The sequence below is a fragment of the Tricharina praecox genome, assembly GCF_024521635.1.
Source record: "Tricharina praecox strain CBS 144465 chromosome Unknown BZA05scaffold_16, whole genome shotgun sequence".
Taxonomy (NCBI): Eukaryota; Fungi; Ascomycota; class Pezizomycetes; order Pezizales; family Pyronemataceae; genus Tricharina; species Tricharina praecox.
Genome location: NW_026250418.1, coordinates 506,157 through 530,998, shown reverse-complemented (window position 1 = coordinate 530,998; position 24,842 = coordinate 506,157). Strand labels below are relative to the sequence as shown.

The following is a 24,842-nucleotide window of genomic DNA, read 5'->3' as shown; positions in this document are numbered from 1 at the left end:
AAACTGCCCCTTTGTATTTTGAAAGGGCAGATATATCATACATATCTGTGATGAACAGTGCACCTCATATCGCTGGTGAGGAGAAAAAATGTCAATTGCAGACTGCCAACCCGCGAAGCTGTCCCGCTGAGGCACCTATTGTACTCTTTGCATTATCCCGAACGTGCTTCCCACACCTACCGACCTACATACTATGTCTACCACCCGAAATGCCGGTCGACTGCGGTGTTCAAAGCCGGACTTCGATCCCCGAGCGGAACGGGGGCGCCCTTCCGTTCCTCGTGCATGAAGAGGCCACGCGAGTGGATACTGCTGCTTCCGAGCGCGAAGCACGGGATACGAGGTATGTAGGTAACATCTAGGCCCCTTCGAAGCTCGAGGAGCAATATCGCATCGGAGTTCATCTTCCTATTGGTTTACTCTACTCCATCACTCGGTGAATTGCCTGTTTAGAACTACCGTAGTTAGTTCGGACCCGTACTTTCTGAAGGTCTCTTTCTCTCTCTCGGACCCGTACTTCGCGTTTGCAGATCTCAAGCTTCCAGCATGCTTCGCCGTACGTACATAACTATCTCAGACAATAGTTACGCAGTTTCCTCGTTGAATCAGACCAGCGACACTGTCTGTTGATATTATGCGTCTTATTGCCTGTTCCGGTGTCACTGCTACTTTCCACCTTCCTTTTGCATACTGCCCTCATTTCCGTCGTGGCTGCTTATTATTGACTCGACAATTCGAGGATCTTGGGTAGTGTGGATTTCGGCTGTCACGTGGAAGCGGGTGTTGCACTATCACTCACTCGTTCTTCGTTCCTGAAGAATCCTGAAAATTGATATCCACCAACTGACTGTGGTTGAAGGTGATTTTGAGGAGACACGAAATGGTGATAATGGCTTACAATAATCGGAAACCGTTCATTGAAACATGATACACCAAAAAACGATAGTCAGCAACTAAGTAGCACATACGAACCATAGCCAACAGCTTCATCTTCTCGATGATGACACCGTAAATGTAAAAAAAAACCTCGAATGCATATATCTTGTACGTATCAGCAGAAGAAAAGAAGAGGAAGTGAAGATAAATGAAAAGAGGAAACCACCCACATCACCAGCCCTTGATGAAACCAACGCCCCAGGAGAAACATCAAATCTTAAAAATCTTAAATCACCAAAAGGTATAGCAGAAGGAAATCAAGGAGAAAAGAAACGATGGCCGTCTAAGAGAAGGAAAAAGAAAAAGCAACACTAATAGTCACTATCATTCGTTCATTCCGCCAAAATCAACCATAAGTCATTGTTATCGAGAAATACCATCCATCAGCTCTAGTATCGCTAAGAAAGGAAGAAAACAAAAACCAACACATCAACCAGTCATCGTTATCGAGGAATGCTATCCATCAGCTCCATTATCACCAAAAAATGAAGAACGAAAGAAGGAAACCGTGGACCTAATCGCTAGGACTTGGCTGGCGATCGCCCGCGGCAACGTTGCGGATGAAATTCGGAGCACAGGCGGCAGCGGCATCGTAAACTTCCGACAGCTTTGCCATACGGACCCGGTATGTATGCTCCTCATACATCTCCGGTATGAGGCGGCGTAGATGGGAAGGTATGCCGAAACGTTCCCAGGTATCCTCTGAAAGGTGAAGGTAGCTTAGGCGACGTTCAGGCCTGGGCTTGTTCCCCACCGCCTCCCCTCCTAGTTGCTCTGCCCACATGGCCCACTCCCACTTGGCAGCTCCTAGTGCGGCGGACACAAAACAAGAGATGAAGCGGATCCATTCAACCGCCTTTTTGGGGTTCCCATGTGCTTCGGACTGTCGGAATTCGATGGTACCGTACATGTCGTTGGTGGTGAAGTTGTACTTGTGCCACTTCCTGTTTCCGACCACGTTGAGGAATTCTTGCGTCGAGAGGGTGGCGTCGATCACAGAAAAAGCTTCCTCGATGGTGAGGCCCCGTACAGCTGGATTCCATCTATTGGAGGCGATCATCCAGTTCTCCTCCACGCGGTGGGCTGCGTGCATCAGGTCGATGACATCCTCAAAGAGGAACACCGCCTTAGCGATTGCCTGAAGCTCCTCGAGTTTCCACGAGTTGCCTTTGCCACAGCCCACGTGCACGTGCAGACCCGTGCTCTCGTTGAAATGCAACGCCAAATCCTCAGTCAAGTGTGATAGCACGGATTCAATAGCCGGCTCGTATGTGTCCTGAGTCAAGATCGGCGTGCACATTTCAACAGGGGCTCCCAATATGAAGCACGGGTCTGAGAGGTCATGGAGATATTCCTCCAACCATTTGGTCACATTTTCCTCACGAGTGAGGTAGTACTACTCGCAAAGTTAGCATAATGGATCAACTGCATAGCATGTATTGACATACGGTATCATTCGAGCCCCTCGACCACCACGCCTTCCTTTCCTCCTCAGGGCTCTTTGGCGCAAGAATCTTGTTCGCCACAAGGCGACGCTCCTCGACGGTCGAGTTACCGGTGGTCTGGCCACGAGGGCTGCTGGGGATCTTCAACCAGGGCTTCACGCAGACGCGTGAGTTGATACTATTTAAAGCGTGCGTCAGTAACGGACAGTCAAAACCATCAGGAAAGAAAAGGAAAAAAAGGTGGATCCTTACCTGCCATCCCTCATGATCAGGAATTTTGATCGGTCTGGGCTTCCTGTGCCATGGTAAACTTGGCACTCGTAAGACTTCTCCCCCGCCCACTTGATTCGGTTGAAGGACCCTTCGACGGCGTTGAATCCTGTCTTCTCACTCGACCAGCCCACAACCACCATCTCGAGCTCCATGCCAAATGTGAGGCGGCTGTTGTGACGAGCAACGATAGGTGGAGCGAGCCGGCCGGTGGCGACAAGGACGTGGCGCACATGGCGCACGACCTTGTCGAAAAGGTTCACTCTCGCCCTATGCTTGTCCGAGTGGACGATCTTGTAGTCGTTGCACTCGTCCCAACCGACATAGGACCCTTCTTCACCAGTGAGGTGAAGGCGCATGGTCGTCGTAAAAGTAGTCATCTTCCAACACCAACCGGGTCAGCAACCAATGAAACCCAGGGCTGGGTGAAGACAGGGAGAAGACGTGGAACCTTACCTTGATCGTCGTGCTTTCTTTCCGACTGTGTTGTGAAAGTATGCGTTGATGTAAAAGTATGCGTTGATGTGAAAGTGTGCGTTGATGTGAAAGTATGCGTTGATGTGAAAGTACTGAAGGAGAGGGAGTTGCTGTTGTTTGTTCGGGAGATGATCGAAGATGGGGAGCGGGATCGAAGTATTTATACGGATAAAACGGGCTAGTGCGGAGGGAAGTGAGGGTGGTTAGAGATAATGACAAGTGATGGTAGTTTAGGGCAGGTTAAGGTTAAGGTTAATGCTGGACGTCCGGCGGTATAATATGCAGCAACGGGTATCAGAGGTGGGTCGAGCGGTCAAACCCTTAAACCAGCCATAGTAAAGCAAATGCGAAGCTTAAACAAAGGGACATATGAGAGATTTGTGAGGTACTTGCAAACAACGAAAACTTAGCAAGAGAACACTGCCGGTAGTCATGTGTCGCTGTGGGCGTTGTCGGTCAGAACGAACAGCAGTTGGGGAGGACGGCAGGAGGGGAGCGGTGGAGTAAACGACGACAATCACGGAAAAGATCTTGGCATGCTGTCGGCCACTGACGCTTGCCCGAGAGCGCAGCGGCAACAACAGCAGCTCGACCACGCTAGCAATATGGCACGTAGGTACACACTGCTGTGTATATCCTTACTCACTCGCGGACATCCGGAGACATATTGCCGATTTCGGCGCGGAATTCAAACTCGACTGTTTGCAATACCTACTATTGGCACCCTGTCTTCTCGATCATACGCAGTGGACGTTCATGGTACCCGATGCTCGTCAAGCTCATCTGGTGATGTTGGTAAAGGTGAAAGTTGCACCCTAGTGTGTTGGATGGGCTAAAGATGAATGATGGGATGAAGGTAAAAATGCAACTTCACCACCCGGCGATGACTATAGTAGTATACACCTGCTCCTTTCCACTACGAGGATCAGTCACTGCCGGTGGTTGATTGCGCATATCCTGGGACAGGCTATCTGCTGGTGGAGTCTCGATGGCGGCTGTGACCGCTGCATTTAACCTCAGAGTGAAAATTAGTCTCCACTCGTGAGATTTGGTGCACTGGAGCTTGATTTCCATACAAAACCTAGTGTTTCCTCTTGTCGAAGATCTTCACACCAACATCGAACCAGGATTCTAAGGTTGGGGGGAGGTACATAACCTGGGCCTTTTCTACTCCCCATCATTCATACCTGCTGCTGGCTGCTAGCTGGCTTGAAAATAGAACCGCAAAAGGATGGCCCTTCAAAAGCGCAGGCACCATACGTCAACATATTCCACGGATGCAGTCACGGAAAGGCACTCGCTTGTCGATCCGTGTGTGTGTACAACGTTACACGAGAGTGGTAGTTGGTGGCTCGTGCCAGCGATTGGCCTCCCAACTGCGCCGGATAGGCTTTCGAGCTGCAGGCACACAATAAACGTTGGCCAATAACCTCAACTCCTTTCGGATGCCCCGTGAGTCACGCCGACGCACGCACACGACCATATATCCAGCCTCAACTTCAGCCCTCCGGTCAAAGCTAGTTCATTGGGGCTCAGTAGAACCACGAAAGCACAGTTTTGAATGGTGCGAGACGGGTGTGCTGGCATGAGTCACGGTTGCCTCGAGGCTTTGGTGCGCTATTTGTATAAAGAGTCGGCGCTCGCTCGCTGGCCATCGGCGGCGGGTCTCGTTGGGGGGTTCTGACGGAATCACTAGCACGGCAGCACTGACAACACATTTGCGACCTGAGGAGAGCCCGCGGGGGTTCAATCGATACGACTTGGGTTTCGAGGCAGGGCTTTGGGAAGGAATGCGAAGGGATGGACGGAGCAGGAAGGATCACATGGTGGTGATGGGTGGACGATTTGACTGAGGCGTGGGAGTGATGGGCGGACGATTTGACTGAGGCGTGGGAGTGATGGCTGGGTGATTGGAGCAAGGCGGCGGCAATGCGGGGGAAGATGGAGCGGAAAGTGGCAGACCAAGACGGCAGCGGTGGAGGAGGGATATGTTTGCAACGGAACAGAATGGAATGCGACTTGACGGGTGGTTGGGAGGTAGGCGGATGGGCTAGGAACAGTCGACGTGAAGGAAAATTTGGACATCAACTTTCACGACCTCACAAGTCATCGAGCTGCTGCATACCTCCAATCCTCTACGTGGAACACGAGTCGTATCTATATCTTTTCGCCGTCTGGAAGTTACTGGTAAGATTCTCTTCTTCCTCCTCTTCCTCCTTCTCCTCCTCAAGATTTGTGAAGCAAATTTCAACCATTCTTACCATTCACGGATCACAGCCCATCACGCAACACATACAGCCACGATGAGCACCAATCAGCGCCTACCGCACCTTTACCAATGCGTCTCTTTATCGGTGCCACGGCCCGGACCGGAAACAAGCAACATCCACCCGTCCTCCGCGGTACGACACCTTCAACGACAGAGGAAAGAGGGTATTCTAGCACGAGCACACAGAGGTGGCACCATTCTCGGACCCGTCTGCGCACCCCTCTACTGGGTCTGTCTCTCCTCTCAGTAATCAAATTCGTTTCGACATGTTTGCTTCGCACACCACATATCCGCACACCCCTGAGTGCCGCTGTCCGTCGGATCCGCAAACGACGCGAGGTTGCATTTATTCCCCCACACGCACAAACCTGGCAGCAACAGGTAGGTAGTCAACCTGGTCGGATGTGCGATGTGCGATGTACCTACCATGTGCGCAGATGGCAAATTTGATCTCGCCAGAGTGATCCCACTTTTGTTCGTAACTGGGGTCACGACCATGGAGATGACGAGGCACGATGCGGTCTGATTACATAAGTGCATAACGTGTTCGATGTTGCGCGCGCAATGTGTGCAGGTGGCAAGCGATATCAGCGCCTTGGTCGCACAATCCGGGGTCGGGGTCGGGAGTGAGTGGTTTTTTTGTTGAATAGCGACCTCAGGTTCGCCCACAGACTACTCCCCGAGTCGCACCTGCTGTGCGGAGGTGATACAACGGTTATCGCGGTTGTCCTGTCATCCTGAGTTGACACCATTGGCCTCAGATCGTCGTGAATACATCACATCACATTGCAGTTACATATAACACCCAGGATTACCACACTGCGCACATCAGATATCATGGGCACAAACTTCCGTGCACTGAGCACACTCGAGGGTTCAGTCAGCACTTGAAAATATTCTTCCAGGATGATTAATCGCCACCGATCCTCGAGCCCGCTCGGAGACGGCGCAATCGATGAGGCCACTCGGGTTGAATCACAGAATATCACCGGCTCGGTCGCTCGTGGCTCAAACACCTCCAACCGTTGCGGGAAAGCACGTGTCCAAGTTTGCCACGGGGGTTCGACATCGAGCCGCCGGTGTGCATGCTGAATGGGGCAGCGTTGATCCTCCAGCTGGGTATGTACACAGCCTTATTACCCAGCACTGCGATGTAATCACGGTTCACGATGTAGCTACATACCATCTCCACACACTCCCCCTCCGACTGAGCCCGCGAATTCGCCAACCAATTACTTCCACTTGCACCACGGCTACGCCTCGTCCTCGATAGAACACCAACAGTGGCCGCAGATGTGGCGCAGCCGGTAAAACACCAGCCCCTGCATACACCAGCCGCATTCCCAGTGTGTGGCGTTTTATCCCCCCCGGAGACCCGGGTTCTCTAACCAACCAAAAAAAAATACCCTACATACTCCTCGGAATAGCCGCCCATGCTCTCTATCGTACCGTGTCTTTCGGGAATCGATGGAAGATCGTGAAACTACCAAGGTACACTCCGCCACAGCCGCCTCGTCTGCAGTACGCGCCGGCCAGTATCAGGTATGCTGACCTCACATGGGATGATGGGAGTTTCGTTCCAGGCCTACATACATGCGTATCGACGGGACCCGAGAATGTACCTATGAAACGGCAATAAGGAATATTTACAAGCACGGTGGAGAGAAAGATGATCATGGGACGGATGAACTCGTGGGAGGGATTCGAGAAGCTTAACATTTCCACCAGCCACGGAATCAAATATCAGCAGGCCACAACTAATAACCATCATAAAGGATCGGATAACGATAGGTAACCATCGAAATACCGGTACATACTGAGAAACAAACCCCGGACCAAGACCTCCCTCTCGGTCCTCGCGGTCCAGCAGCTCGGTTCGTCCCTGTTGTGTCCTCCAGGATCTCGCTGGCGCCTCCAAATGTGAGGATTCGGGACATCAATCTGGCGGTGGGAACCAAACATGAATGCAATCCACCATCCCAATGGACAAGGCTGACTTGACGCATGAGGTCCTTGCCTCCCCCAAGCAAGACAGGCGCCCAGGCGTTCCCATGGTCTAGGTATGGCATTCTCGAGCTCCAAGCTGGGGATCCTGAGGGTAATCTAGTGGGCGGAGGAGATGGCAAGACCAATCCACTGCCCAGCCTGCTCGGCACCAACTCGAAAGGTCGAGGTGTACAAACCGCGATGTCCGAGTGGGGGGGGGGGGGGGGGGGGGTAGGAGGCGAATTTGTCGCAGGGATTCAACAGTCCGACTTCGGGTTGCTGCAGGAAAGGTGCGCATAGCATTGTTGGGGGTCATACAGGTGACCTCTCCTGATGGAACGTCATGGAAGAATGTCATGTACGGCGACAAGGAGTCAACGACCGCGGCTTGGATGGTACTCGTGCCACGCCGGTGCTCACTATCGTTTTGATCAGCCTTGTCACCCCAAGCCGTCTGCAGTCGAAGGGGTAAAACTTAGGGATTGGGGGGTGAACTCAGACCACAGCGAGTGATACCCATGACCACGCCCACCAGAAACCACGCCCACCGGACAGCGGAAACCACTACCCCGCCGATTAGAAGTGGAGCGTGATTATGTCACTGGTGAAGAGCACATGGCATGTCATTTGCTGGCCAGAAGCTGGGGTACATACTACATACCTTGCTCGGTGTCATTCTCTCTAGCCATATTGCAATTGTCACATTACTCATTATCATGCAGTCACATCCTAATCGCCATCGTTCGGCTCAAGAAATGTCAGATGGAAGACCAGGATGCTCCAACGATGATAAGAGCAGGGCTTGGCTGGAGGTGAGCGCTGTGAAGCGTGAACGAAATATGCTATCGATAGTAAGTCCCCAAAGCCTAAATGGCGTACATACATACCGTTAATGACTGCCGCAAATGGTTGGGAGGGGACTCCCATGGTCCACCTTGCAGATGAGATCGCGCCCTTGGAGTTTGTATGCATTCCTTTCTAATCATCAGTAAGGACATGTTTAAAACGGTGGAGTAGGGATGTGGAATTTTCCCCATTAACCCTCCTGGCAAGGGGACGGGGTGTCCGAGGACTTTGCTACTTGCACCAAAAACAAACCATCGATTCTGACTTCAGCACCAGCGCCAGCTGAACTCCCGAGTCCCGACTGCTGAGTGGTTGCTCATCGTCAATATACGCTCGACGTACGTCAATCGGGTTTGCGGAACAGCCTTCACCGACAAAGCGCCCCCTCTCTGTGAGTCTGTGACACCCTTCGAAGTTCGCCAACCTTCCGTCCGTCGTCCGAGGTCCTAGATTGCTTGCCACTGCCACTGCCACTGCCACTGCCAACATTCCACGAGAAGAAACCAAGGTACCAAGATACCGCAACGAGGAAGGTTCAAGATTGAGGGCTTTGTCCTGGAGGTAGGTAGGTGAGGCAATTTCTCCAGAGTCCAGGCAGGTGATAGCGGGGTAAGGGGTCATACCTACATGTGTCATGAAGCCCGGAAGCCCGGAAGCCCAGGAGGCGGGCCCACCTTTCGTGGCTTGGTCCTTCGATGGTGTCTTTTTCCGGAGGCGTGATGGGCCCACCTTGCATTGCATTGTACTGTGCAGCATTCCGAGGCCTGGCATGAGGGAGATCTGGTTCTGGTCTGATGCATGCAGACGCCGTCGTCGTCGTCGATCAGAGACTCGGAGTGTGCGGGGCAACACTGGGGGGGAGGGAGGGCTGGCTGGCGGGCTGAAGATACCGGTACATACCAGTCACACGCAAGTAACTGCCCCCACCGGTTCCTACTCAATGAGCAATATGCTCTCGGGGATGAGAGCATATACGGTGAAGCTGGCGGTGAAGCTGGGGAAACAATCCGTCAGGAAATGGAGCAATTGGTATTACTGATCGAGCATCTAGGGGCAGGCGTTGGGGCGCACCAGACGTTTCGAACCGATGGTGGCCCACCGCCTCGAGTCCCCAAGAGGCGATCCAACCCGCAATCGTGCAAATCCAGAGCGAGCCATTACATCTAGATCCTGTTCAACACCACTGACGCCACGGGGAAATCCTCGGCTCAATTTTCACCGCTGCAATCGATATAGGTACATAGGCCGCACAATGCACATCCGTGGCGCACTGGCGCACTGGCGCCGCCTCCGAGTGATAGGCGTGGTCTCGGCGTCTCAGATTACCTCATCATCGGTTCATCCATCGCGCCTTTCTCACCACATCCCCTTACGTCCACCTCTGCCGGCACTTGTTCCGTCGTCAGTAAGGGAGCCTGGGAGCCTGGGAGTGATGCCATGGGGCGTTTTCACGGAGTCGACGTCAGTTCACAATACATACGTTCCAGACACTTCCAGTGGACCGTGGACGTCACAGCGCTCGTCATTCCGCCTTGGTTCCGGATTGCAGACGGACGGACACAACAGTCATCCCCTCCGGGCTCCAGGTGGGGGCACTTACCATGGGGCAAAAACAGGTAGAACCACCACTCGAGGATTCCAGTCTGCTCCCCGTTATTCCACATACCGTACTTGCCTCCTAGGTCCTACATACCTTTGTAGCTACTCGCATGCTCGCCTACCTGGGTACTACCTACTGCCTAGTCAACATAGGCGCCAAAAAGCACAATAATGAGTCGATAGGATTCCAGCTAGTTTCCTAGTGTTTCTAGTATTTCTATCTATCCAACTAGCTACTGCTGTCGTGCGACGCCGACTCTCCACAGAGTTACGAATTTACTTACCGGTGTGCCCTTGGAGTGTGCGCGCTGCGAGGTGCGAGGTGCGAGGTGCGAGGTGCGAGGGATTATGACCCATCCATGCGCTCGTGCGTGCGGTCGCGGGGGGCATCGTACCTACTCTACTTAGAGCAGAGTGCCGTGGAGTATCCAAATGCCACTCGCTCGCTCGCTCGCACAACGACACGGTATCTACAGTAGAGTACAGACCAGGAAACGAGCAATGTGACTCAGCATTCTGTCGCCGTCGTCCTCGTTGGGGGGAGGGGAGGGTGGGGGGTGCGAAGAGGAGTGGTGGCTTAGATACCTCACACCTCGAGTCCAGCGCGTCGAGGCCCGATCAATCCAGCCGTCGACGTGACTTCTCAAAACTCAAGTTCTCATTGCTCAATCCCCAACGCGGATGCGGACGCGGACGCGTCGAGGCAAACCCAACCCCACCCTACTCTATAGTACTCTAGGCGAGCCCTGGTAAGGTGCTTTGCGCGTTCAGTGTGCGCGGTCGTGTCGCGGTGTGGGCGCTGGGCACTGCGTGGGTGGGCACGGGTGGGTATGTAGAGACTGAGTATGTATGACTCCCCCTCGCATGGCATGGCATGGCATAGCATGGGATGGGATGGGATGGCATACATGGCATACATGGCATAGCTAGCAGCAGCAGTGCAGCAGCAGCACAGTTCTTGCCGCGGCCCGAACCAAACCAAGCTGTCCCTCGTCCTCGTCCTCGTCTTTGCAGTCCACACCGCTTTGCCCCTTGAACTCCCTTGACCTCCCTCCCTTCCCTCCCGTTGCGGCCCGACGTTTGTTCGCGGACTCTGCGAGCGAGCGGTCGGGAGGTGGGGGCGATGGGGGGGAGGGATGGGGGAGGGATGGGGGCAACCCCGCTCCGCTCCGCTCTGCTCTTCCGTGACTGAACGGAACGTCCGATACCTACCATGGTGACACCTTGAGCACCAACATAGAGTACTCTATCTATCCATTCGCGTGTAGACACCTGAGCTACATAGAGCCGTGAGAATGAATGTGCGCGGGCTAAAGCCCCGGATTTTCTATCATGCTATATATGGACGGTGCATACCTGGGGGGAGGGGGAGGGGGGGGGGGGAGGGGGAGGGGGAGGCAAGGGAGCACACGAGCGGTGGTGGTTGTGGGTGGTAACTATGGACTCTGGATTCTGGACTCTGGGGGCAAACGTAAAGGCAAACGTAAAGGCGACGGCAAGCGCAAACACAAACGCAAAGGCGAAGGTATGTACAATACATAAAACGGAAGGGAGCAAAAGGCGGGGAGCATCCAGCACGGGGAACCTGACTCTTGAGATGCGACCACCGACCTGAGATGCGACCGCCGACCGCCGACGGGAGGGAAGCAGCACGCGGGAGTCGCTCGATCGCGACAGCGATGCATAGAGTATCATGGAGTACCATGGAGTCGTAAGGAACCGATAGGGCGCCAGCCCGCTTGCGCGAATTATCGAGCTATGAGATGTATGCATACTGCTAGACTGGTACGGTACTCCAGAATCTAGAATCTATGTAGAATCTACGATCGAACCGCAGTAGTTTTTGGCAGCCTTCTTGGGATCGTTCGCGCATGTATGTAGAGTAGGGTAGCTTCGCATCAGCCCTGCCATTAGCTACATGTCGCCGTAGATCACGTTTGTGATGTCTCAACTTTCAAGTGGTCGTCAGCCCACCAGCCCATCAGCAGCCGTTGTTCCATCTGCTACTATCACAGCCTACCTACTGCACCTACTGCACCTACCTAGTCCCGTCCCGTACCTTAGGCAGTTCACAGCCTCCTCCCTCCTCCCTCCTCCCTTCCCTCCCCGGACTAAAGCCTCGCCCACGCCATGCATCACCAACCAAGCTTCATCGCCAACCAATATCCAGCAGCAGCAGCATGTGTAAGCAGCAGCAGCAGCAGCAGCAGCAGCAGCAGCAGCAGCAGCAGCAACATCTGACCCCCTCCCATCCATTTGCCTCCACGTCCTGCAGTCACATCACACCAAACCCGGTACCAAAAACGCGCGAACACCAGGCGGCGCTGCCCAACCATTTCCATGTAGAGTATTTGCCCCAAACACTGCTGCGAAAGCAGCACGCACGCACCGTAGATCATCCGCTTGCTCCCTTCACCACCTACCCCGCAGTAGTTCGTTAGGTAGCTATATAGTGGGAGACTGGGGAGTGGAGTGGAGTGACTCATAAGAAGGGTAGGAAAGGAAGCGAGCAGATGCAGCTGCCGCGACGTCGTCATCGTCGTGAGTAGGAGCGTGAGCAGGAGGAGACGAACTATGTAGTGTACAGTACCCACCACCCACCACCACCCACTGGAGCAAAAACCTTGGTTTCCACGGCGATGGGGTATGACAGTAGTGGTCAGATGGGGGTGTACTGGGAGTGTACTGTGGAGGGGTGGTGAGTGAAGGGAGCGAAGGGAGGGTGTCGCGGGGTGTGGAGGGTAGAGGGGTGGCACTGGACAAACCTGAGGGAGCGAGGGGGCGAGGGGGCGAAGTGGTGCGACGGACGGATCTTGGCAGCCCTGCCTGCGGAGCTGAGCTGAGCTGAGTGCGAGAATGCAGGATGAAGGATGGAGGATGGAGGATGGAGGAGGCTTGGCTTGAGGATCTGGAGGCTGGAGGATGCAGGATGCAGGATGGAGGATGGAGGCTGGAGGATGGAGTCTGGAGTGACAAGTTTGGAGTCTGGGCCGTGGGTGGACAAAAGATCGGACGGAATACCTGAGTCTGTAGAGTAACATGTAACCAGAGTAGAGTACCCACTACTATGCGACTCGATGATGTTGATTCGTATGGCAGCTGTCGGCGTCCTCGCTATCCTATCATAGTACGGTATCCCTCGCATCTCGCATCTCGCGCATCTCGCGCATCTCTCGCATCTCGCGCATTTCTCCAAGTCCGCCGTATCCGTCTAATCGCGATGGTCCGTTACATACCGGTACCATCAATACCATCAAAATCATCAATCACTACCGAGAATCCTCGATCTCCATCTGATCTCCATCCCTGATCTCCATCCCTGATCTCCATCTTTGACCGACCAACGACCGATGACCAGTAGTCGCCGCACAGCAGCACGGCTGTCCCAAATTCCCAACTACATACTATATCGGTACCCTTATTCCAGGTACTATACATCACCTACCATACAGTCAACACAACCAAACGCAAGAAGGCTGGGTCCAGTTACTCAGCACTCAGTACTCTACTCCACTCTAGTTGGTGTCGGTGTGTCGGTGTGGCTGTGGCTGTGCACAGCACAGGCGAAACAGAAATATATTATGTTACATGTACTCTACTCTGTAGGTGTGCATACATAACCATGGTCCATGGGCCACTTGCACTGCACCGCACCGCACCAGGCAGCAGCAGCAGCGGCGAACCCTGGTACTCTACATTAGGTAGACATGTGCAATCTCGATTCTCCATGATTTTTAATAAGCGTTTATCTATCTGTAGAGTACACGAGTACTCTAGTTGCCGTCAGCGCAGTGCAGTACAGTGCAGTGCAGTGCGGCGTGCAGTGTGGGGAGCAGGAGCGTAGAGGCGTGTGTAGAAGCGTGTGTAGAGGCGTGGAGGCGTAGGTAGGCAGCCTGAGGTGGGGACCTACATACTCGATCTACTCGCACACCCTCAAGGCTCAGACTTCAGTTACTACTCTAGAGTCTACTCTACTCTCGTTCAGTTTAGTTTAGTCACCAGTGTAGCTTAGTCGCCAGTTAGATAATAATAGTAGACAGTGGCTTAATAATCTCTATGCACCAAGAATAGTACATGAGGATCCCACGGCGGCGGCCTGAACTTTGAACTTTGAACTTTGAAGGTTTGAACTTTGAGGATCTTCGTCCCGGATCATGCGCCGCAAGCTCCGGAATCCGCGCGCGCAAGACTGCCTGGCTGCAATTGCACGCACGCACAGTCGGACGGTTCGGACGGTTCGGAGTTTCTTCGCTAGAGTCTAGAGTCCTGACGTTGACAGTCGTGGGGTTCTATTGTGGGGTTCTATTGTAGGTATACAATGGGGAGGGAGCCTTGACAGCCTTGAGCTTGGTTCGGTGCGGTTCGGCGTGGTGGGTGGGTGGGTGGCCGGGGGTGGGGGTGGGAGGGGGGGGGGGGGGTTCATGGAGCCCGAAGGTCTCCGACTACTACCTATCGTATTCTGCTGTATACCTGGTAGGTAGTATGATGGTATGCTGGAGAAATCCAATGTCGAAGATACGACAAGTCACCCAGCCCGCGGGCGCCGCAACGATCAATCACCCCGGGGTCCGAACCCGTCAGCTTCTGTGCAGCCCTACTCGCTGGAAAGCCTTGACTACCAGTTAGTAACCCCAGAACCACGGAACCAGGAACTACGGTCGTCGCTCGTCAGATTATGTAGCACTGTCAGCACAGTAAGGTCTGTAAGGTCCGTAAGGTCCGTAAGGTAGATACCATACATGCATCATACACAACAAGCTCAAGCCTCAAGTGGTGAAAATCCCGCACACACATACATCCCCATTCCCACCTACATCCCCATACAATCCCATAGTTATATCCCCACACAACCCCATCCAGGAACCATACATACCGTACTACTAGCATACATACCAGTAGTACACACACAGGTCGTCGTATGTAGGCTCGTAGCTCCATGCACCACCCGTGATCATGCTCCACCCGTGATCGTGCAGTGCGTCGCAGCGTAGTGCAGTAGGTACCGTACAGCGCAGTGCGTCACAGCGCAGTACCTGTCGTGCAGTACCTACCGTGCAGCGCAGTATCGTGCAGTGCAGTGCCGCAGCCGGTCCGCTCCGTGCGGCGTGCGCTGCAGCCTCGTCTCCCCTCGTTCAGCCCTCGAAATGGCAGAGGGGGGGGGGGGGGGGGGGCGTGATTGACTATCCCCCCGTCACCCCCCGCGCCCTCCGCCCGCGTCACCCGGCGACGTGCGACGTGCGAATCGCGATGGTGCGAACCTGTCGCTCCCTCCCGTTGGAACTTGACGGGGAGGCTACGGTAGCGTAGTGTAGGTAGTGTAGTGTAAACTGTAGTGTAGGGAAGGCAGGGTAGGGTAGGTATCGTGGCCCGTGGGACTGGATAACTGACATGCGAGCACCCTCCCCTCCCGAGCTGCGAGCGGGTGGAACAAGCAAACAAACGAGCATGTGTATCCTCGTCGATGTTTGTTTCGTCGATGTTTGTCGATGTTTGCTCATCTTACAAATCTACATATCTCCATACCTCCTATCTACAAATCTGCATACGTAACCACCACCACCACGACTCACGAGACGGATGTGCGCATTACATACTTCATTGCCAATGCTCAGTGCGCAGCGCACTGCGTGGTGCATAAATACTCTACTCTGCTACATATGATATGTCACTGGATTGCGCGTCTCCCCTCCAGGCTTCCACGTGTCGATATTTAAATGTGTAAACAGCAGTGCAGAGCTGTGGCGAAAGATTTGCGCGAACTGCGCGTTCAGAGTCGAGATCAGAGTCCAGACAATCAGCCACTCTGCTCCAAAGTTGGGTATGTTGGGTGGTACAGTGCTCTCACTGCTCCTGTTGCCGATCCCCAGGCTGAAGAAAGTCGGCACGTCAGCAATTGTTGCCGTACTCTACCTAGAGTAGAGTACTCATACCGGTAAAGTATGGAGTATGCATAGAAACGTCCATCCAGTTCGGCTCCTCCAGAAGCAAAAAGCAAAACCGCTCGCTCGCTGCAATAACCACATTGTAACCACATAATCCTCTCGGCCACGTCTCGCTGGCACCCTCCTCATCATCCTCATCATCCTCATCATCGCCAGCATCATCATCGCATGGCACCGCATCGCATCGGGGTGGCGAAAACTTCTTTATTCGCTTGTTCCCCCCCGCTCGGCGTTCGGGATGGGGAGATCCTTCGCGGAGTAAAAGCACAATCAGGATAACCAGGATCTACGCGGCCGTGCTGCCGTGAATTACCTACCACCACCACCACCACCACCACCACCACCACCACCACCACCACCACCACCACCACCACCACCACCACCACCACCGTACTCTACGTGTGCGAGCGAGCAGAGCAGGCTGAGAACGGGCGCAGACCCCCGACTGCAGTGCAGACATGAGCGGCGAGCGCTGGGATCGGCTGAAGGGAGGGAAGGAGGGAGAATTTTCGGTCGCTGTCTTCGAGGACTGCACGGCCTCGTTTCATCTCGTCGAATGGAAGGGAATGGAAATGTTCGAAATGTTTCCTCGTGAGCGTGAGGAAAAATTGTTTCGGTGGGACAGACGCCACCGCGCGCGCGCGCAGTTGTTTTAGGTACTCTAGATATTAGGCACAGCATGGCGCAGGTACATACCGTACATACCGTAATTCTGCTGCCTGCAGAATTCTGGTACTGTACATACCTCATACCCCATAATAATAATACCTTCTAAACAGGCTGTGGCACAGGCACAGGCACGGGCACGAGGGCCCACGGGAGCTGCACCGTACCGCAAGTGGTAGCAAGACTCCAGAGCCCTTAGATACAAGTGTCAAGCAGGATTTCCACGAATACCTACCGTACAGTACCGCAGTATCTCGATCGGCTGGACTGGTCAGTGGTCAGTAGTCAGTAGTCGCTGGGGAGTTGGGAGTTGGGATGTGCCACAAATAGTAGCCAAAAGTCGGCTGATTCGATGGTTCGCCGGTTCGGAGCAGGCATGCTCAGAACCTCAAACATGGAAGTGGAATACACATGAGTGAAGGGAAGGGAAGAGCGAAGGGAGGTTTTTTCTTCATCCTCGTGTCCTCGCAGTGCAGTGCAGCGATCAAGAGGCTGTGCCTGTGCCTCGACGTCGCTGCTGTCGCTGCTGTCGCTTTGTTGCAACTTGTAACTAGAGACAAGAGGAGACGGGGAAGCGATGAAGCAACAGCCTACAGCCTATATACAGGCGCCAGGGGGAACCAAAGAAATTGCAGGATGTTCTGTGGGCGTGTGTTTCTTGCAGGTTGGTTGTCGTGATGGTTGTGGTGCTGGTGGTGGATGGTGGCTGTGAAGCGAAGGGAGCGAAGGAAAGAAGGGAGGGATGTGTGTGTGCGTGTGTGTGTGGGTAAGGCGGAATCCAAGGTGTTCCTTGGGCCCCAGCAGTAACAACTCTACTCTAGGCCGTTAGCTCAGGACCTCGACCACTCTACTCTACCCACCGTGGTGACGTCGTGAGAAAATCGTCATGGTGTTGGGCCGGGCCCACGATCATCACCACCTCGGACTTTTGGTGTTGTTCTTTTACTCTACATACTTGCGCTGCCCGGCGGCGGTGAGGATTTCACCCACCCTCCCCCACCAATCCATAGGTGACATGCTGCAAGTAACTGCTGGTCCCAGATCCTTAGCTTTTCTCCGCCCGGCCGCCCTGCATGACGGTTATCCACCCAATAATTGTCGCGGACGAGCATCACATCACACAGAGGAGGTACTCAAGCTGTATGTAGGGGGCGGGCGGGCAGGAACCACCTCTACTCTAGTCCACCTACACGGACGACATGACGCAGCTCTCCCAAGCGGCGGGCCAATCAATCTTCACCGCCGCCTTGTCGCACAGCCGTTGGCAGCAGCAGTAGCAACAGAAGAAAAAAAAGAAGCGGCACCTTCTGCGAAAAAAAGTTCGGTAGCAAATCAGCGTCGCGAAGACTTCTGCACGCCGCCGTCATCTCCAAATTCATCCCCCCTCCCCTCCCCACCTTCCCCCAGCCGAAGCCCGTCATCTTCAAATCATCCCCAAGACCCCCAGCCGAAAAAGTCCCCACTTCATCGTGTGTGGCGGTGATAGAAAAAATTCCTCTAGAACGACGACAATCACGTCTGGCCAGCCCAGGCCAGCCAGATCAGCCAGCTAGGCCAGCCTCTTCCTTCCTTCCTTCCTTCGAAACTGAACGTGGCATTTCCAGCTGTCGCTGGCATCGCCTCCCCCCCCCCCTCCCCCCTCACCCCAACCTCCATCTGCCGGCCGCACCGCACCGTGCTGTGCCGATTGACGGGCTGCAGGCGGATTGGCGGGCGGGCGAGAACCGCACGGATTTTGGCCGGTGCATGCGGAATACCTCTAACGATGTGTCTAAGCGAAGCGAAAGATGGCATCGTGGCTTCAGCTCGCTCGCACGGACTGGGCTGGACTGGTGTTGGTGCTGGTGCTGGTGGCTACACTACCGTGCATACTGTGCATGCCAACATGATGTCGCACATCACGTACCTACAAGATGACTACACTCGTCGGTTAGTTATCGAAGAGACATACATGCCGTACATACATGGAAATGTATGTATGGAGACGTGTGGGGATCGAGTGCGAGCGTGCCGATAGGTAGGGTGTTAGGCAGGTTGACCGTGGCGCAGGCGAATCGATCTACCGTATGAGTACAGAGCACGTACTAACACACACCAGGTACCGTACTTGGTAGAGTAGAGTAGTTGTGTACCTACTTGCCTCCTTACTCACTTACTCACCTCCACGCTCCGCTCCCGAAGATCTCCGGAAACTCTCACCGGTACGGTACTATATGTGTGAGTGTGTGTGTGAGTGTGTGGGTACTGGAGGTGTGCGTGAGTGTACATGTGCGCACCCACGAGGGGGCAACATCGGGAGACAAGCCGTGATCCTCCTCCTTCTCCTCCTCATCATCACCTCTCCTCGCTCCCGACGTCACGGTCAACCCGGGACACAGTAAGTTCAGCGAACGAGTGAGTCCATCGGTCACGTCCCAAGTATGATACATACTTGATTACATACTTAGTTTTCCGTGCAAGCATCGGGGCAAACAGGGGCCTAGACCCTGCGTGCTGAAGAAGGAGGAGGAGGAGGTGGTGGAGGAGATTGATGGTTCAGGCCGCCGTGGGAGGACGAGAACGAGCATCGTGGCTTCGACCGTAGTGATGGGCCGGGGATCGGAAGGGCGACAGCACTCAACTTATTTTTTGGTGTGATCATGCAGTCTCCTCTCATCTCCAGTGCAGACATTATTTGCTGGCTTTACTGTTGTGTAGCTGGGCGTGCACTCTACTCGCTCGAGTGGTATTCCTGTCGATTATGGTGCCTGGTCAGTGGTGAGTGGTGGTCACTGGTGCCCGTACACGTAAGCAGTTTTTCTTTGGTAGCAGGGAGACTGGGCAGTGGGCGTTGCGCTGGGCGGCAAACCCGAGGACCACTGAGAGTTTGGCCGTGCTGTTGCCTGATGCCACTGGTTGAGCGTGCGCGGTTCCGAATTCGCAAGAGCCCAAATAGATCCCGGCAGCGAATCGGCAGGGCCAGCTAGTCAGGCTGCTAGGGTATTTCACGGCTCCCAAACTGCCACGGGGGGTTAGCCTGGCTCCGTTGCTGAGGATCGATGGAACGGAAAAAGAAGGCTGTGCTTGCACAGTTGCACCCACCACCACCAGCGCAGCCGGAACGAACGAACGAGCAAGTCCAGGGATGGAGGGATGGGGAGCATCGGTGGTTTGGTGTCACACCCGCGCCTCTTTCACTCCGTCGAACTCTGGCTCTCTGCCTCTGCGACATGCGCCTGGCTGGCTGGCAGGGGTGGCCCATGACTCTTTGCACAGCCAAAGAAGGGGAATAATAATGGATGCACCCTGCCCATGCTACAAGCAAGCAGCACGTCTCCGGCCCCTACATAAAACCCCATCCCCCCACCACCCCACTGACGTTCCTCCTCCATACGATCGCTCCACCAGACAATCACTTCGACATTAAATATCCCGCCTGCATCCCCTCAGATCCTCATCTCCATCCTTCAGCACTACAACCATCACAACATATCCTACTCTGAGCTTGTAAACCGACCTTCACACAACAACAACAACAACACCATACCATCAACAGTCCCCCACAACATCTCCACCACTACCACCACCATTCACTTCCACTACCAGCGTCGTTCGGAACAGCAACCTAAACACCACCACCACCACCAGGAAATACAGACCGACGAGATGGCCCGCACCGGAGTATACAACGCTGGCTCGAGCCACAAGACCGCAGTCTCCTCCATCGTCGAGCAGATCGACAACGACACTTACCGGCAGATGAAGGATTTCCACAACCACTCCAAGGAGTGTAAGCCCTGCCGCAACCCCGTGATTGCCTACCAGCAGGGACGGGATCTCTGCACGACCGGCCGAACCCTCTGCATTGCAATCACCAAGTTGCTCTACAAGAAGGCCGAGCACGTTGGCGTCTTCACCGTCGACTACAAGAACGGCTGGGAGGCTGTCGACGGCCTGATCCGCATCATCGTCCACTACAACCAGGGCTACTTCTCGACCGAAATCGTCGACATCAAGAAACGCGAGGCGGCTCCCGCTCCCGTGCCCACCATTGAGGCCCCTCCTCGTGGCTCCCAATGGGAGGAGGACACCCGACGGCGCGAGCAGGCGGCTCGTTCCAGGCACTCATCGAGCCCCCGGACCAGCAACACCGGCTTCTCTCACTACAGCGGAAGCCCCCGCAACAGCAACACCAACGTCGCTCATTACGGCGGCAACCCTCGGACTTCCTACCTCGACACCAGCACTGCCCAGACTCAGGCGGACGTCTCCCCTGCCAGCTCGCACCGCAGCGTGCACTTCGACTCGCATGTGCATGTCCGCGAGTTCACCAACCCCTAGACGACCAATCAGCTCGCTGTTTCAGCCGCTCATCCCAGCATCCACTTTTCGTAATCGAGAACGGGATGTCCTGCGATGCGACCAAATCGACAGCATACAACGCCGCCCACCCCCCACCCTACCCACACGGTTCCTTCGACAGCGAGTCGAAGAGGACGAGGACGAGGACGAGAGTAATATATTATCCAACGCTCCACGGGAACCACTCCCCGCAAACAAAAACCTCACAAAAAAACACCATGATGGAACGATCGACCGAACGAAGGTCCGCGCGCGCACTCCTTTCCAACAAACAAGTCGACTACGAGAGAATATTTTCGGCCTGCCGACATAACCCCGATTGCCGGCGGCGCATCTGAACAAGCATTCTGAATACCTCCTGGGTATATTGCGAATGCGGAGAAACTTCAGATGCGCCGCTGATGAATCATACATCCTTTTTTATTTTCTGGATGGGTTGGAACATTGCGATGCTGGAGGAGGAGGACATAGATGGATGGATGGATGGATGGGTGGGTGGGTGGATGGATGGTGGATGGATAGAGAGAGGGGGGCTTGTACAGTTTCGGATGCTTTTGTTCATATTCATTGGAGCATTCACGAATTTGGCTCCTCGGGGAATTTTTTCTTTCTTTTAAACGACAGAATCGCGCGTGCACATAGTTGCTTCCAGTGCCTGCTTTTTTATGCTTTGGTTGGGACGTGGACTGTTGGTGGACTGGATTGGACATTCTTTTATTACTGTTTCCTGTGTTTTTTTTTGTGAAAGGCATTTCGGCCGGTTTGGTAGTGGTGGAAGCGAATGGACGAGACTTACTCGACTACAAACAATTATTTTTTTACAATTATTTTTAAACTCGTATTCTACATAAGCTGCTTTCGTTTCGTGCTATGTATGGACAAATGTGGACTGCAGTGGAAGAGCTTTTTTGTTCCAAAAGAATCCTAGATCTTCACATTTTGCCTCGACGCCTCGACGCCTCGCGTCCCGTAAGAAATGTCTCCAGGCTCCATCTCATCTCATGCAGCTCTACTTAGAGTGCCTGCTCTAGTGCTGGCCGCTGGCCAGAGCGCCGAAGAGCGCCGCAGAGTGGCGGCTTCTACTATAACTAGTACTATAACTAGGACCAAGGTGTGGCTGATGGGTGCTATTTTCGTATATACGCAGATCCTCTAATGATTTGAGGATTTGATGATTTGGTGATTGATCCTCAATCCTCGTTGAACATGACATGCTGTACTCTAGCTACATCTGATAGGTACCTACAAACCCTCGCGCTGGAAAGGCCTGAAGTCATGCGCGCGGGACACGACAGGATCTGTCTCCTGCCCGTCCATATGGGCTCAGGGCTGCTCCGTCAGTGGAGACAGAGAGATCTCCCGTTCGTTTACATCCAATCTCCAATCTTCCAATCCGATCCCACCCGTCCCCCGTCCTCCCTGTCACCCCGCCCGGCCGGATCCCGTGGGCACGTGTGGCCAGATAGGTACATAGAGTACTCCAGATTCCACTCCAGGTTCCACCTACCTAACCCCACGGGCCACTGGGAGCTCCCTGCCATCCCGCATATCCACTCACTCACTCACTATATATCGCCCGCACGCCTTGGGATTCTGAGGCTTGAGGTGAGGCTTGGGGATTGGGCTTTGGTGCAGTGCGGTTTGCATGGTTCGGAGATTGGATGCTACGATAGTGCCTATGGTGTAGGTACGATGTCTGTCTCCCCTGATTACCGTAGATGTCGTACATAGTACCTATCGTATCACCCAGCCCAACCCCGGCGACATCTCGAAAGCTCGCAACCGTGGAGAGCAGAAGCTCGTGTGCTCTCCATAGTACCTACAGCAGGTACGGCAGAGTAGAGTGATGTATAGTAGTGTAGGGCGCCACTCATCCGAACTCTCCCATCCCTCACCCATCCATCCTCCATCCCACCCATTCCTCACTCAAGGCTCACTCGCTCACGCACGCACGCACACCTGCCGAACCCCTTACAAACGGACTCGTGCACCCTCCTTCCCCCGCCCCCCCAGAAACAAACCACACCACCCCACTCCGCTCCGCAAAAATACCTTTCCCGCCGGCCCTTGGAGCTTGGAAGACGCGACTGTCTAGGTATCATAGTGTCCGTAGGCGGTAGGGTAGGCAGTGGAAGGCTGCCGGTGCTGACATCAGATGATACTCATGTATGTACCCAGATAGAGAGGCAGAGACTGGTAGAGACTAGTAGAGACCAGTAGAGACTGGTATTTACGGCACCATCTACGAATCACGACGCGTACTTATGGTATGTATTGTACTACACACGAGGCGTCGAGGCGCCGAAGGCGACGCGAGTCGCGAGTGAGTCGCGACTGTATGCATGGAATGCGCGTGCATATGGTAACACCGTGAGTCTTGGGTCTTGGGGTTTGGAGTCTTGGGTAGGCTGGGTACGTAGGCAGGCACGCTGGGCAGGTGGGCGGGGCGGGTGAGGTGTTCCATCGGCTTCTATCGATAGAGTATGTAGAGTGCCTGTGGTGCCTTCTCCCTACCGTAGACACCGTACATCCTACCGTACCATCCCCCAAGGAGAAACGAAAAAGAAAAAAGAAAACAAAAAACAAAAACAAAAAGCCGAGAAAAGAAAAACAAAAACAAAAAGCCGAGAAAAGAAAAACAAAAAACACCAGAAACCCGCGAACCAAATTCCCTGCCCGCAGAATGTTCGCGGCGGCTATGCTCTTCCTTCTCTTCTCTTCTCTACTATTCTTTCGCTACGTACCAGTAGGCAGTATAGTACTAATTCTGGTACGAGTCGCGACGAAACGAGCCACATTTGGTACCAGTAGTTATTCGGGAGAATGGTGAAACACGCCACACCAGGCCCACCTGTGGAATGGGAACCGGACGCAGGGGGGGGGGGGCTGGTGTGTGTTTTACGGGGCGCGCCGCTGCTGCTCCCTCCCTGGTGCCTGGAGGATGGGGCTGGGTGGCTTCGGGTTCGGGCCATGGCCAGGGGTAGGAACAGCAGTGGGGCTACTATAGGGATGGGGCTAGGTAGGGCCAGGGGTAAGGACGTGGCTGAACTGGTCTGAACTGGACGGAACTGGACTGGGCGGAACGGTGCCTGGAGGCATCGGGATGGCAGGGCTGTTATTGGAGAATTGGCCGCTGGTGGGATTGGCGGGATTGGGTGTGGGCGGGATCGGCCGCTGGCGGGGGTGGGCGGAATTGGTAGAATCGGGCGGGTCGGATGCATAACAATAGGAGGTACATAACTATCGGGATGTGCATGGCGGTTAATGTCAGCACCTACCGATGTACTCTAGCCACCGATAGTTATTCCGGTCGGTATCTCCCTGCATAGGTGCATAGGTGCATACCTAGAGAGGAGGTTTACTCCTGGCCACGGAGAGTCGGAGAGTCGGAGACGGCGATTGCTCGGCGGTTTTTGGAAGGATCGGATCCAGTGATAGCATAGGGCTGCCTACCGCACCTTCCACCGTCGGCACTGGACTTAGTTACCGCCGATCGTCCATCCCCATATTACGGAATTAGAATCATCGGAGGCTCGGAGGCTCGGAGCGTCATTTCACCTGCCACCTGTCACCTGTGGAAGGAGTACATATTGGAACGTGGAAGACTACGAAACATCCCCGTAACCCCGGCCTCGGAATTCTGGATGTGGATACCTATGGTTGTGGGGAATAGGGCGGGTTAGTGTTCTATGTATGGAGAATATGGTAGCGCTCCCCGAGTGCTGCTCATGCACGCATGCACGGACGGTTAGGTAGGTCCGGTGCATCGTGAAGTGGTTGATACCGTAGTGGTCCAATGACGAAATGGAACTGGCTGTATGTAACTACAGCGAGGTTAGCTGCTGGGAGGGTATTCTAGATAGAACGTGGTTCGCCAGTACCACGCGTGGTGGTAGTTACCGGTAACTACAAGTCTACAATGGCAAAAAGTGGGGTGCCTTTTCGAGCTACCTACATTGCCACGAGAGTGACGTCCCGTGAAGCGCTGCGGAAATGTCACGCCGTACCTGTAAATTACGGATATCGACCATTCATCGTACATATCAGGGACTTCGTTCCGGTATT

General features: G+C 54.3%; 6 protein-coding genes across 6 annotated transcripts; 3 read left to right on the top strand and 3 right to left on the bottom strand.

Annotated features, from left to right (window-relative positions):
- Positions 1-1,450: 1,450 nt before the first annotated feature.
- On the bottom strand, positions 1,451-3,010 carry BZA05DRAFT_474820 (putative amidoligase enzyme-domain-containing protein; the record flags this gene model as incomplete). Its single annotated transcript, XM_051488148.1, has 3 exons — positions 1,451-2,332; positions 2,385-2,559; positions 2,634-3,010. 3 exons carry the CDS (start codon positions 3,008-3,010, stop codon positions 1,451-1,453), a joined length of 1,434 nt encoding a protein of 477 aa, XP_051338462.1.
- Positions 3,011-6,427: 3,417 nt separating this feature from the next.
- Positions 6,428-7,591, bottom strand: BZA05DRAFT_401625 (uncharacterized protein). The gene is made up of 2 exons (XM_051484007.1): positions 6,991-7,591; positions 6,428-6,913 (listed from the first exon to the last, which is right to left on the bottom strand). The coding sequence occupies exons 1-2, from the start codon at positions 7,166-7,168 to the stop codon at positions 6,756-6,758; spliced, it is 336 nt and encodes a 111-aa protein (XP_051338461.1). The 5' UTR covers positions 7,169-7,591; the 3' UTR covers positions 6,428-6,755.
- Positions 7,592-9,108: 1,517 nt separating this feature from the next.
- Positions 9,109-10,172, top strand: BZA05DRAFT_401616 (uncharacterized protein). Its single transcript, XM_051484006.1, has 2 exons — positions 9,109-9,619; positions 9,710-10,172. The coding sequence occupies exons 1-2, from the start codon at positions 9,317-9,319 to the stop codon at positions 9,998-10,000; spliced, it is 594 nt and encodes a 197-aa protein (XP_051338460.1). The 5' UTR covers positions 9,109-9,316; the 3' UTR covers positions 10,001-10,172.
- Positions 10,173-11,971: 1,799 nt separating this feature from the next.
- BZA05DRAFT_437026 (uncharacterized protein) lies at positions 11,972-12,897 on the bottom strand (the record flags this gene model as incomplete). The annotated part of the gene is made up of 3 exons (XM_051486436.1): positions 12,594-12,897; positions 12,402-12,513; positions 11,972-12,247 (listed from the first exon to the last, which is right to left on the bottom strand). Coding segments are annotated over exons 1-3 (663 nt in total), but the record flags the coding sequence as incomplete, so codon positions are not given.
- Positions 12,898-16,445: 3,548 nt separating this feature from the next.
- Positions 16,446-17,361, top strand: BZA05DRAFT_401610 (uncharacterized protein). Its single transcript, XM_051484005.1, has 2 exons — positions 16,446-17,202; positions 17,258-17,361. The coding sequence occupies exon 1, from the start codon at positions 16,848-16,850 to the stop codon at positions 17,112-17,114; it is 267 nt and encodes an 88-aa protein (XP_051338458.1). The 5' UTR covers positions 16,446-16,847; the 3' UTR covers positions 17,115-17,202; positions 17,258-17,361.
- Positions 17,362-20,081: 2,720 nt separating this feature from the next.
- On the top strand, positions 20,082-20,756 carry BZA05DRAFT_419618 (uncharacterized protein; the record flags this gene model as incomplete). The annotated part of the gene is made up of 1 exon (XM_051485602.1): positions 20,082-20,756. One exon carries the CDS (start codon positions 20,082-20,084, stop codon positions 20,754-20,756), a length of 675 nt encoding a protein of 224 aa, XP_051338457.1.
- Positions 20,757-24,842: the final 4,086 nt, after the last annotated feature.